This window comes from Elephantulus edwardii, unplaced genomic scaffold (genome assembly GCF_000299155.1).
Source record: "Elephantulus edwardii isolate Elephantulus edwardi_28Jun2011 unplaced genomic scaffold, EleEdw1.0 scaffold00216, whole genome shotgun sequence".
NCBI lineage: Eukaryota > Metazoa > Chordata > Mammalia > Macroscelidea > Macroscelididae > Elephantulus > Elephantulus edwardii.
The window spans coordinates 3515102-3526873 of record NW_006399966.1 but is presented as its reverse complement, the minus strand read 5'-3'; the positions used below and the strand labels follow the sequence as shown (position 1 = coordinate 3526873).

General features: G+C 52.4%; 1 protein-coding gene across 1 annotated transcript; it reads right to left on the bottom strand.

Annotated features, from left to right (window-relative positions):
- Positions 1-933: 933 nt before the first annotated feature.
- KIF18B (kinesin family member 18B) lies at positions 934-11544 on the bottom strand. Its single transcript, XM_006897880.1, has 15 exons — positions 11220-11544; positions 10559-10716; positions 10120-10224; positions 9837-9947; positions 9560-9757; positions 9285-9461; positions 8394-8468; positions 8194-8294; positions 7573-7759; positions 6805-6905; positions 3521-3726; positions 2684-3209; positions 1705-1791; positions 1254-1357; positions 934-1037 (listed from the first exon to the last, which is right to left on the bottom strand). Exons 1-15 carry the CDS (start codon positions 11536-11538, stop codon positions 934-936), a joined length of 2559 nt encoding a protein of 852 aa, XP_006897942.1. The 5' UTR covers positions 11539-11544.
- Between the last annotated feature and the right edge of the window lie 228 nt (positions 11545-11772).

Here is an 11772-nt window from a genome sequence, read left to right as displayed (position 1 = left end):
CTGCTCTGTGGGAGGATGAGCCATCTCCTTTCATGAGATTAACTGCTCCGAAAACCTGCTGGAGGGTCAGCTATGGGTTGGTTCCATCTGTACAGTACACAGCACAACACTCATATATGTAATTATATGTATGTTCATGTCTATATATCTATGTACTCTTGTGTTTGTATAAAGGCCTGGCGATTGCTTCCCTATGATTATAGCCAAGAAAACCTCTTAGAATGCAGTTCTGCTCCCTCACAAACAGGGTTTCCTTGAGTCAGAATCAACTGAATACACATATAGAAACTCCCCACACAGAATAGAAGGTCACAAAGAAACAAACAGTAACAGCAGTTAGTTCAATCTAGGGAGTGGCATGGAGGCTGAATTTCTCTTTTTGTCCCCCCACATTTTCTTTTTATAATTCATGTGTAATACTTTTATTAAAACAGGAGAAGAACAATCAAGCCACCCTGTGTTAGAAGTCACAGCGTCGGGTGCCTGCTCCAGGCTCGGGGCAGGAGGGCTAAATATGTCCCCCGCTTTGGGCAACAGGACAGAGCCGAGCTTGGACTCCCTACCCTTCTAATTCTCATCCCTCTTTCACTGGGAAAACCCTTGGGTCAGACCCTGGAAGTGGGGGTAGGCCCAAAACAAAACACAAAACATCCCAGCTTGGTCATTGGGGGCATGATAAACCAGGGTAGAAAGGTGGCAGGCAATGCCCTTTAAAACAGCAACACGTTAACATTCACAATTCGCTATGTACATTCTGAGAAGCTGATGTAATAGATGGATGAGGAAGGAGAGTACTGGAATGAATGGCCGGGGAGGGTGTTAGTGAAGGAAGGATTGCTGCATTAGTTGCAGGGAGCCAAGGGAGGCAGTCAGGGCTCCTGATGCAGGCAGCTCCAGGAACAGAGAGGGGACAGCCAGGCAAAGGCTGATGGGTCAGGACACCTTGGCGACGCAGTTCCCAGCCAATGGCGCTCCCCCTATTCCTAGTTCCCTCTGGTTCCTCTGGTCACCAGGGCAACAGGGACTTGAGGGACGCTCTGCAGGACAGTTGGGTGGAGGAAGGGCAGAGAGTAAGGAGAAACATAGGCTTCCCTGACTCTCCTTCCCCACCTGGTCTCCCCATTCTTAGGGTCTCCAGTTTACTTAAGAAGTACTCCAGACTCCTTTCAACAAAGTCTTAACCCACTTTGTCCGCCCCCCCTTATTTATCTAACATCCGAGGCCTGACCCTCCTTGTCCCCAGGGCCGGTCACCTGGGATTGCAAAAGGCCCAGCTGGCCTCTTCAGGATGCTGCTGGGGAGACGAGCAATGCGGCTGCGGCCCCGGACCCCTCTCAGGGAACGTGAAGTGGAGGAGCTGTAGGAGGTAAGGCAGGAGAATTACAGCTCTGCCCTGGATTTTGGAGGACAGAGGGGTGGGTAGAGCTGGTCACTAAGCCTTGTGATCAGGCCGAGAGTTTGCAGGGTCAGAGGTGAGGGTGGGGGAGGTGGTGGGGGAGGAAGTCTGTGGGATTTGAGGCATAAGAAGGAAATAGAAGTGGGGGGTTAGTACAATCATCAGATTAACCAATGAGCCCTGAAGGTCGCCCTCATGAGGATCATGGAATGTTTAACTAAAGGAGGAAGGAGACTCCAGACCTATGGTATTCCCAGTGTCCACAGTCCCTGGGGCTCCTTCTCTCCTCCCATACTTTCCAGCCTTACCTGACACCTTTTTTCTTGTAGGTCACAGTCCCAGGGAGGGAAGAAGCTTGTTTGGGGCCTTTCATAGTGAACAGGAACCCAGGTCCGCTGGAGGAGGGAGGAAGATGAGCAGAACAGATCAGGAAAGAACCACAAAGTAGTGCCAGCCACCTCTTCCCTCAGGCCCCACTGGGGCAGGAGTCTAGCCTAGACGACCTCTGAGGCTTCTTCCTACTTAGGAGGCAGCCTCTGCTCCTGCCTCGCTCAGCCTGGGCTGACAGCTGAGTGACAGGCCTGTTCTGGGAGAATATCCAGATGTCAGGCTCCGGGGCATCCAGGGAACTGGAGTTCAAACAATTTCACCCTTCCACCTGCCTGACTTAGAGTGTGTTACTGAGAGGTGCTTGGAGGGGGGAGAGCTATAGGAGGGGCAAGGGATGACAGTGGCCTGGGCTGGCATCACAGGTCAGTGGGCCCCTTGCTCTTGGCCTTGGACTATCCCGAGCTGGCTGCTGCTTGCCTCTTCTCTACCACACGTGTGGAGGGTGAGGGTAGGAGCTGCCTCTTCTCACTGAGAATATAACTGAATAGTTTTCTGAGGATCTTCTTCCTAGTTCCAGATGGTGGGCTGGATGGAAAAAGCTGGGGTGGAAGTGGTGGAAACAGGTGCTGCCTAGTGGGACCCAGAACCTGTCTCAATCAACACAGAGGAATGGCAAACGCTGGGCCCTCCTTGATCACCGGCCCTTACTGAGTCCTTCCCATGTTAGGACTCCATCAGCTACTCACAGAAGACCACAAACCAGAAGACTGTGAGCTCTGAAGGGGGCACACAGGGGAGGGTCTCACAAGAAAGGTCAGCTCCTGGGAGCTGTATATGATGTTCTCCTGGGCCTGTGAGCAAAGCTAACTTCCTGTTCACAGAGGCGGACTTTTCGCCTGCCCATGACTGAACGCTGGGCCCTGCTGGGATGGCTGAGAGGGAGGCTGGAAGACCCACCTGGAGATGAAGGGCTGCTCCAGCCTGTCCAGCTCCAGGGCGATGTTCCCCTCGCTAAGGCATCCAGGGAAAGCCAGCTTGGCAGGGGGCTCCTCTGAGAGATCAAAGGTGGTGTTGAGGTCCCGAGCGGGAGGGGCCAGGGGTGTGGAACAGTTCTGCAGGGCAGAAGGACCCAAGGGCACCCGGCTTTTGATGACTGTGGCTGGGCAGAAGCGAGGGGTTCGGCAGGGAGAGGAGGTCCTTCTCGCTTTGGGGATGCAGGGTCCCAGTGCTGGCTCGATGTCAGGCAGAGCACCCCTCCCCATATAGGGCTGGAATGACTGGTGCTGGCGCTTGGTGCCCAACTTAGGGGCTGGGGGACTTCGTGGCTCCGAGGGGCTCAGTTTCCTCTTCTTTTTCCTTGCGCGGCGTTGTGGTGCCTGGACTGGGGTGCAGTCAAGCCCAGGTGGGATCCCCAGAGTGGACATAAGGCCACTCAGTTGCTTTGCCATGGTCCGGGTCACAGGGCCAGAGTATCCTGGAGATTCTGGGTACAGAAAAGGAGGGTGCTCAGGGGAAATGGAAGTATCTAGAAGACAGGGGACCCTGGGTACCAAGGAGAGGGCACTGAGGGAAAAGGCTGAGAATGGCCACAGGGAAGGGGGATTACAGAGTTTAAAACTGAGACATGTGAGACATGAAGGAACCCCTACAATCTTAGGCCCACCACAGCTCCACATTGCCATGAGCCCAGCCTCCTACCTTGGCACCCAGCATCTGTGGTCCCAGCACCCCTCGGCCTTAGCTGAGCCCTGGAGATGCGCTGATTGGCAGAAGCAGAGCAGGATGCAGACTCACTTGACTGTGAACACAGCTCCTGAGCCAGAGGCGCTCCACTGGCCAGGCTAGGGGACCTGGAAGCCACCGTTTGGGGCTCAGCCTTTCCTTCTTGCACCAGCTGCTGGAGGGCCTCAAACTCCGCAATCATGTCCGAGGTCAGGAGGTTGGCTGCTTGGAGCAGGGAGTACTGCCGCTGGGCCAGGCATAGCACCTTCAGGGCCAACCTGAAATAGAAGGGAAGGGGACACAAGTTCCTGCTGAGACCCAACCAAACGGAGTTCCTTTGGCTGCACCTCTCCCCATGGCCCCAGGTGTAAAGACACATGTGAGCTGCTGGCTTGGTTCCCTGGTTCCTCAGGCTGGCCCCTCTACCCTCCCAGCCCTGGCTCCTGTTCCAAAGGTGATGGCAGGAGGCTTCACCCACCACACACACAACAAAGTCTTCAGTGACGGGAAATTAGAGAAAGGTGCTAGAAGGCCTTGGACACAGAACATACGAGTTCTCCTTTGGCTTCTGGTCTGATTTTGACTCAGTTCATTCACCCAGGGAGCAATGCCAAGTAGCCATTAAGAATCAGGCCGCGTGTGTTCAAATCCCAGCCCCAGCCCTTTCCAGCTGTGTGATTTTGGGATATATTGCTTAAGAAGTCTCCATATTCTTAAAATGAGGATATTTAAAGTACCTACTTCACAAGGTTGTTGGGAGACTTAGTTACTTAATAGAGCAAATGTTTAAACAGTGCTGGGCACATGATAAGCTTTAGTGTTGTTAGCTGCTGTCAAGTGGATCCAAACACATCCAAGCCTCGTGTGTTACAGAGTAGAAGTGCTCCAGAGGTTTTTGGCTGTAGTCTTTAAGGAGGCAGTTCACCAGACCTTTCTTTCACAGCACTACTGGTGAGTTCGAAGTGTCAACCTTTGGATAGCAGCCAGTTGCAAGCCACTTGTGCCCGGCAGGCTCCTAAGCTCTATGGTTAGATGCTGCCGAGTCGATTCTGACTTGTAGCAACCCTGCTTACAAGAACAGAACACGGCCAGGTTCTGAGCCATCCTAGAAGGTAGTTAATTATTGTTTTCTTCTAACATGAACCAATACTATCTAACTTGGTTGGAGAAAATGAAATTAAATATGATGGGCTGGTTCTGAGGGGATGCCCTAAAATGCTTGCAGTTTGTGCTTTCTATTAAATAACTGGGCTCCTGAAGAAGTATGTATGGATCAGCTATTTCACACACTCAGGAGCTATCTGGTGGTGCACTTGGTTATTTGGTTAAAGAGTTATTTTAACGCTTGGCTGCTAACCAGGAGGTGCAGACCTACCAGCGGCTCCCTGTAGAAGATGAGGAGTCGGCTTCCATAAAGATCACAGCCTGGCGGACCCTACAGGCCGGTTCTACCCTGTCCTGTGAGTTGGAATTAACTCAATAGCAATTGGCCTGGGTTTTGGTTTGGAGAGCTATTTAAAGGAAATTCTGAGTGTAATGTGATTATGGATGTTGTAAATTTAGATTCTAATAAAGCAAATTCTCTTTCTGTAAGACACACCTGTGATAAAAGAATAAACCCAATTATCTCAGTGGGGATTATTCATGGCAAATAATTTCTCCTCAGGTAGCCCCAGCTGCCCGGATGGTTCTGAAGGCCCTCTGCTGCCCTCAGTGTGTGCTCAGGGAGCCCAAACTCATTTTACAAAGCAGCCTTAGGGCCTTTTAGAAAGAGAACAGGATAGAAATAAAAAAGACACAAAGGAATAAACTCATTCTATGTCTACCTGAGCCCCACATGCTAAGGAAGACTAGACTACTGAGAAAAATGGTTGTTAGGGGCAGGAAAAGCATTGGCTTGGGTGTTAGGTGGCCCAGGGCTGACCTTATCTCCCTTGCTGTGGGATCCTGGGACCACAGTACCCCATGTGACAAATGGAGAGCAGATTTAAATCAGAGCTTTCCAAATTAGGTCTCAAAAAACTGCCAAGAGGACGCTGCAAACAGTGCAGTTCTGTTTTGTCTGTTCCACATATTAGACCTCAGCATAGATTTCATTTGAGAAAAGGACTTGGCAGCTGAAAAGAAAAAAACTGAAAAATCACTGAACTGGAAAATCTAAGATCTATCTACTCAATGCCCTGGTGGTCTCAGAATCTAAATTCTAAAGGCATAGAGAAATTTCTGATTATCTGGTTGTTCAGCATTTCCAAATACCGAGATGATCTAGAATGTTTTGCAGGCCCTGGTACTTGGCTACTGTTTTCTGTTCCATTTGAATCCAATACATTCCAGCTCTGAAAGGCAGGGGAAATAAGGGCTACAATCCCCGTATCATAGCCAAGGATGAAGCAACTTGACACAAAACCTCAAAACCATACTGAGAACAAAGCAGAAATGAGAACTGTGGTGTCTTCTCTCCTCACAACAGGGGGACACCAAGCAGAGACCCTGAGTCATCAGTGGGAGCCCTAGGGGGCTGTGGGGACATCCTGCCAGTGCAGCCCTGCCTCTCCAGGGCCCCGGGGAGCCGGCAGCAGGAGACAGATAATGAGCTGCTGATTATTCAGGCTGCAGCATTTTTGCTGAGTCGGGAACAGACACTCCCCAACAAGAAATAAAATTAAACAGGCCCTTCTGTCCGGAAGCTTTAAATACACTGCCTAGCGTGAAGCGTGCTAGGGAGGGAGCAGTAGGGTTGGCAGCGGCAAAGCTAAGTGGCAGAGGATATATGTATTGGGGGCCAAGGAAAAAAAAAACAAAACACCACAAAACCCCTAGCAGCATCTTTCCACTGAGCACAGAAAGAACAGCCCAAAATCCATTGCTCTGGCTTTGGGTGGTGGCTTGTATTTACTTCTGAGAAAAAACAGTCAGTGTCTGTGGATGGAGACACACGATAAATACCTGGCTCAGGAGGGTTGCCCCTTCCCCACCCTGAGGTTTGCCTTCTGGCTGACAATGGGCAGCTTTGCCCTCAGACCGGGAAACCAAGCACCAGCCCAAGTAACCTGGCCCTCACTTGGTGCATGCTTGTCTTTCTGGACGGAATCTGTTACTTGGCTTCCCTCTCCTGTTGGGCTGCCAACAAAGTGGAGGAATAAATGGAAACGATGAAGGGTAAACAGAGTAGGTGAGAGAATCAAGGAGTCGAAAGCAGATAAGGGACAACATCGAGGAAAAGAAACTTGAATTGGAGCTGAATCAGAGCTTCTGTGATGGACACAATGCCCACCACCCAGGAGGCTCTGGGAGCCCGGGACCCATCACCCATCACCTCCTATTTTGGACCCAGAGCAGAGCTAGAAGACACCTACTGCTTGTAATAATCCCTGTCCTTGGCTGGCGTGGGCTGGCGCAGGCCAGGGGACCCTGGAAATGGGTTTCTGAGGCTCTGCTCTGCCATCGGGATGAGAACCTAAGAAAAAGGAAGAATCATTGGGAAAAGCCTTCCTTCTCTTCACTTCACTGTCAGGTTGAGTCTGCATGCACAGTAGAATAAAAAGCTGCCTGGTTCTCTCTGGTCAGCCGCAGGTCAGCCTGTGTGACCCACAGACTTTTCATTTGCTGATTTTTAGACGCAGATCACCAGGTCACTTCTTCCTAGTTCATCTTAGACTGGAAGCTCTGATCAATCCCGTTCAGCAACATGCAAGCCTCTACTGACAGAGAGATGAGAGGTGGCTGCAGGAGGTGCATGGACTGGGAATTGAACCTCAAGTCTCCTATGTGGAAGGCAAGAATTCTACAACCAAACCACCACTGTCCTCCCTTTACGGCTTCTAAGATCTTTCCCTTTTCCAAGAGGGCTTCCTCGAATGTCTTCTTCCCTTCAGCCTCCTTTCCTTCTTCTCTGATCCCCTCGCGGTAACACAGACTCTACAGTTCCAGACATACAAGGAGAATACTTCTCTTTCCTGCATCTCCATTTGGAGAGTTTTAAGGCCTCCAAATTACTAAGAAAACACTCGGGTAGAAAATTAAGCTAATGGGACTCCGAATTGGGGAGAACCATTCATTTCTCTCAATATTCTATCAGCTCTAGGCCTTTCAAATGTCCAGACATCATTGACTTCAAGTCCTACCTGCTTGGCTGGTCCTTCATCCTTGTCCTTTGGGGGTTCTTCCTGGTCTGGGGACTTCTCTTTCCCAGCCCTCTCTATCGGGGGCACAGTTTTCAAGCTGTCTTCTTGAAGGATACCAGGCCCTGGGTGAAGCTCTGGGGTGCAAGGCTGGCTGGGAAGGTGGGATGGTGAGAGAGTATCAGGAAGGCTGAGGAGAAACAAGAGAGAGGCATTGTGGGGAGCAGGTGGAGAAAGCAGGGAGTTGGAAAGGTAGGGTCTCTGGCACTACATGGTACAGAATTCATAAGGGATGGGAGTTTGGGTATCAAACAGGCATTAGCAAAGAGTGAGGGGAGGAGTCAGGGGTTGTCTAGTTTTAGTAATAGTGATATCAAACCCCTAACTTCACCTTTTCCTGGTTGCCAGGTACTGCTTAGGTGGGCTGGGGTGTTATTTTCTCATTTGACACAGTATAGGGCACATTAGAGGTAACAGTGTCGGGCAGTAGGAGGGGACCCTGACTCTCCATGCAGGAACAGAAGCAGGTCATCCTAGCCCTCTAGAAGTTGGAGAAGGGGGACTGGTTCCCCATCCTGCTGGCAGGCTAAAGTGTGTGAGGGCAGGAAAGTGAAATAAACTCACTGTGGTTGCAGCGGGGCCAATTTGGGGAATGGTGTGGGCTCCTGTTGTGAGGTCCGGGCTCCTGCCTCGTACAGCTGGAGCTTCTCTCTCAGGGTGGTCACCTTGAATGGAATCAGCTCAGTCTCTAAGAGTCCTCCCCACACTACAGGTTCTCATCTCCCCCTCCATCCCCCTGCCTGGCTCCCTGGACGGCTCCTTACCTCGGCCTGCAGCTGTTGGCAGATGGTGGCGTACTGGTTGATGTGACAGTCCAGGCTGACCACATTGCTCTTCAGCTGGAGTCAGGGGCACAGAGGAGAGATTTGTGTATTTAATCAAATTGGCTTATCAACTACCTCAACATCCAGGTATGTGCCAGACAGCTAATTCACATTACTGGGGCTCACCCTAACAACCAGGGGAACAAAGGTGTTTTGAACTGCAAAACCTCTGGCTCCCTAATGGATCTTACCACTGGGCTTTCCTCAGCACCAGGAGTATGGGAACCCCCAAAAGGTGGGCAAGGGGAGGCCACGCGGGTAGCCAAAAATAGCTCAAATGGGCTTTCACTAGTTTTATATATTAGTGTTTGAAGACCTAGCTGAAAATATGGTCCTGCTGCTAAAAATCAGTCTGTTGTTGTTGTGTACCATAGCGTCAGAACCGACCCAGAACTAACCCTCCGGCAGGTTTTGAGAGGCAGTTAGTCACATGGGAGGAGACTGCCCATCTTTCTCTCATGGAGCTGCTGGTGGCCTCAAATAAAGTGCCTCCGGAATTGCAGTGCAGCTTCTTGCCACTTGGCCACCTGAACTCCCAAAAAGCAGTCTGGAGGGGTGTGTGAATCACTGGACAACACTACTGCCTTCCTCTCAGGCGTGTAATAGTCTACTTTTGTGTCTGCACATGTCCTGGGGACAGCCCAGCCTCCCTTCTAACTGGAGCTTTCTGAAGGACAGGAACTCCGTTGATCCCATCACAGAATTTCCTGAAGATAGAGGCTAAGGAACCCCTTTCCGCTGCCTCAGGAAATCCTTGGCCTACGTATGTCCCTTTCCTCATCTAGCTGAGGCCCCCGATGCTAGGGGTCACGAGTCTCTGGCGGCACACACCGAGAACTTGATCTCCTTGGCCCGGTCAGCATACTTGAGGGTGTTGTAAGTGTCCTCGTAGGTCAGGCTGGAGGGGCTGATGGCGGCGATCATCACTGTGCGGCAATTGCCCCCGAGGGAGTCCTTGAGCAGGCGGGTCAGCTTGCTGTCTCGGTAGGGCACGTGGGTCTTGCGGCCCTGTAACATGGTGAAGGGGTGTGGAGGGAGGCCATGGGCTATGTGGGCTGGAGGAATGGGTTCCTGGTCGCTATCCTGGGAGGACCATGTACTTTTACCTTTGCGTCGGCCAGGGCGTTGAGGACATTGATGAGTGCCAGCAGCGAGCGGTTGATGTTGGCACCCTCCCGCAGCCTCTCGCCCTTTGCATGGGTGCTGGACGCCCGCTCCGAGCCAGCCAGGTCAATCAGGCTCATCTTGGCCACCTGCAGGGCCTGGGTCAGTCCTGGAACCCGGTCCTGCTGCTTCACAAAGATCTGGAGGCAGACGATAGGAGTCAGTGGGGTGCTGGACCACCTGGAGGTCCAGTCTCCAGGCCCTAACCCAGGCCCTGACCTGGAAGATGGCGTGGGAGCGGGAGGATGTCGCGTTGGCATCGGTGGGGTGCTGCGTGCGGTTGCGGTTGCCCCGGGTCAGCATCTCAAGCAGCTGCTTAGCTGAGGTTGGCTGCAGAGGAGAGGCTTAGTAAGCAGGGCTGTGGTCTCTCCCATCAGGACCTTAACTCTGACAGGACGGGCTACCACCACCATGACAGGACCCAGGACTTCCCCAAAATGCCTCCTGAGGGAACCCTGGAGGACCAATAGGACTGCTCATCCACCCAAGCCCAACCCCACACCTGGTGAAAGGAAAGGCCTTGCACGACCACCCCCTTGTCGGGGTCCTCACGGATGGCAAGGGGCCCCTTGGGCTCCAGGAGGTCGTGGATCTGCTCATTGTACACCTGAGGAGGAAGAAAGGAGGCAAGGAGAGACCAGAGGGAGGGTGTGAGGTGGCACATGGATAATCTCTCCCTGTGGCCGGCAGTGCAGGCTGAGTGAGAGGAGAGGGAAACAGTCGGATTGGTGTTTGTGACCCCACACTACCAGTGGCACTTGGCAGGATGACATTCAGGGAACAAAAGTGGTCGTCTCTATGCCCACTTGGCCTCTCATGTAGATCTAAGTCATCCACCTGCTGCCACCCTGTTCCCCACCCATTCCTCCTGTTCACTCTACTCCAGCCCTCAGCCCGGTGACTGGGAAGCTGAAGGGTGGGTGGTCTTGGCATCGCCCTACCTCCTGGTAGCTGATGAGCACCTCAAACTGCTTCTCCTCCTGGCGGGCCTCGAGACGCCGGTACAGCTCCATGGTGGTCAGGTACATGATGCCAGGGTCCCCCTCCCTGCCCAGCATGGTGTGTGTCTTCCCAGCCCCCGTGGCTCCATAGGCGAACACTGGAGAGGACAGACAGGGAGGGATGAGAGGGCAGATTTACCTTCTCTGGGCTCTTCTCCAGTGCATTCCCATCTGCTTGGCCTTCTTCATCTCCAAGACCCTTTCCTCTGGCTTCCACGTCCACCATGGCACTGCCTCTACCCACTTGCACCCTCCATGTCTGTGCTGCAGCGTTTGGTAGTGCCTTTCTCTTTTATCTCAGTCTACAGCCACCCTCTTGCTGGTGTGATTTTGTAAGTAGTGTCTAGACTGGAAGCACCATGAGAGCAGGAGTCCTGTCTCTTTGGTCTGTTACTGCATCCTTAAGACCCAGAATAGCACCTTGCATGTGGTAAAAGAATGCACTGAGACCCACAAGGAGTGAAAGGGCCTCAATAAGTCATACCCAGTTGGGGGGGGGGGGCGGTCATATGCCAGAAGACACATGAAACTCTTTGGAGGAAGCAGGGGAGCATGACAACTCTCCATTCCTCAGGCTCTGCCTCTTCTCGCCCTTTCTCACCTGAGCAGTTGTAGCCCTGGAGGAAGCCGTCCAGGATGCTGTGGGTGGTGTACTGGAACACATCCTGTTGGGTGGCCGTCTCACCAAAGACTCGGTCAAAGACAAACTTCAGGTCTTTGCCCTTCTTCTTGGGGCCATCGTGCGTGCCGCTCCATTTCAGGCCAGGGAATCCCCCATCAGACTCTTCAGGATCAAATACCAGCACCCGCTCATCCACCACCTGCACCACGGGCCGTCGTTGACTCTCCAGCTCCCGTGGGGTTGAGGGTCTGACGCGCACCACCACCTGCACCGTGCTATCCTCCACCGCCATCACCATGGCAACACCTGGCCAGGGACACAATGGAGAAGAGGACACATTAGATCCTGGGCCTGACAAGGTATTCCTCAGGGCAAATCCTTTTTGTGTGATTTGCTACCTCTGGAAAAGGTCAGCTGTGAGTTGGTTCTGACAGGACAGAACATAACAACAATCACCACTATTGACCTTGGACAAGTGACCCCCAGCCCCTAGATGAGGATGAGGGTACCCAAGCTAACAGTTTGTTAGGAC

Coding starts and splice junctions, on each gene's coding strand:
- KIF18B (XM_006897880.1), bottom strand. CDS start 11,538: ATGGTGATGGCGGTGGAGGATAGCACGGTGCAGGTGGTGGTGCGCGTC. Junction 7,760..8,193: donor TTGGCCCCGCTGCAACCACA/GTGAGTTTATTT, acceptor GTTTCTCCTCAG/CCTTCCTGATACTCTCTCAC. Junction 1,358..1,704: donor TACAAGAAAAAAGGTGTCAG/GTAAGGCTGGAA, acceptor TACCTCCTACAG/CTCCTCCACTTCACGTTCCC.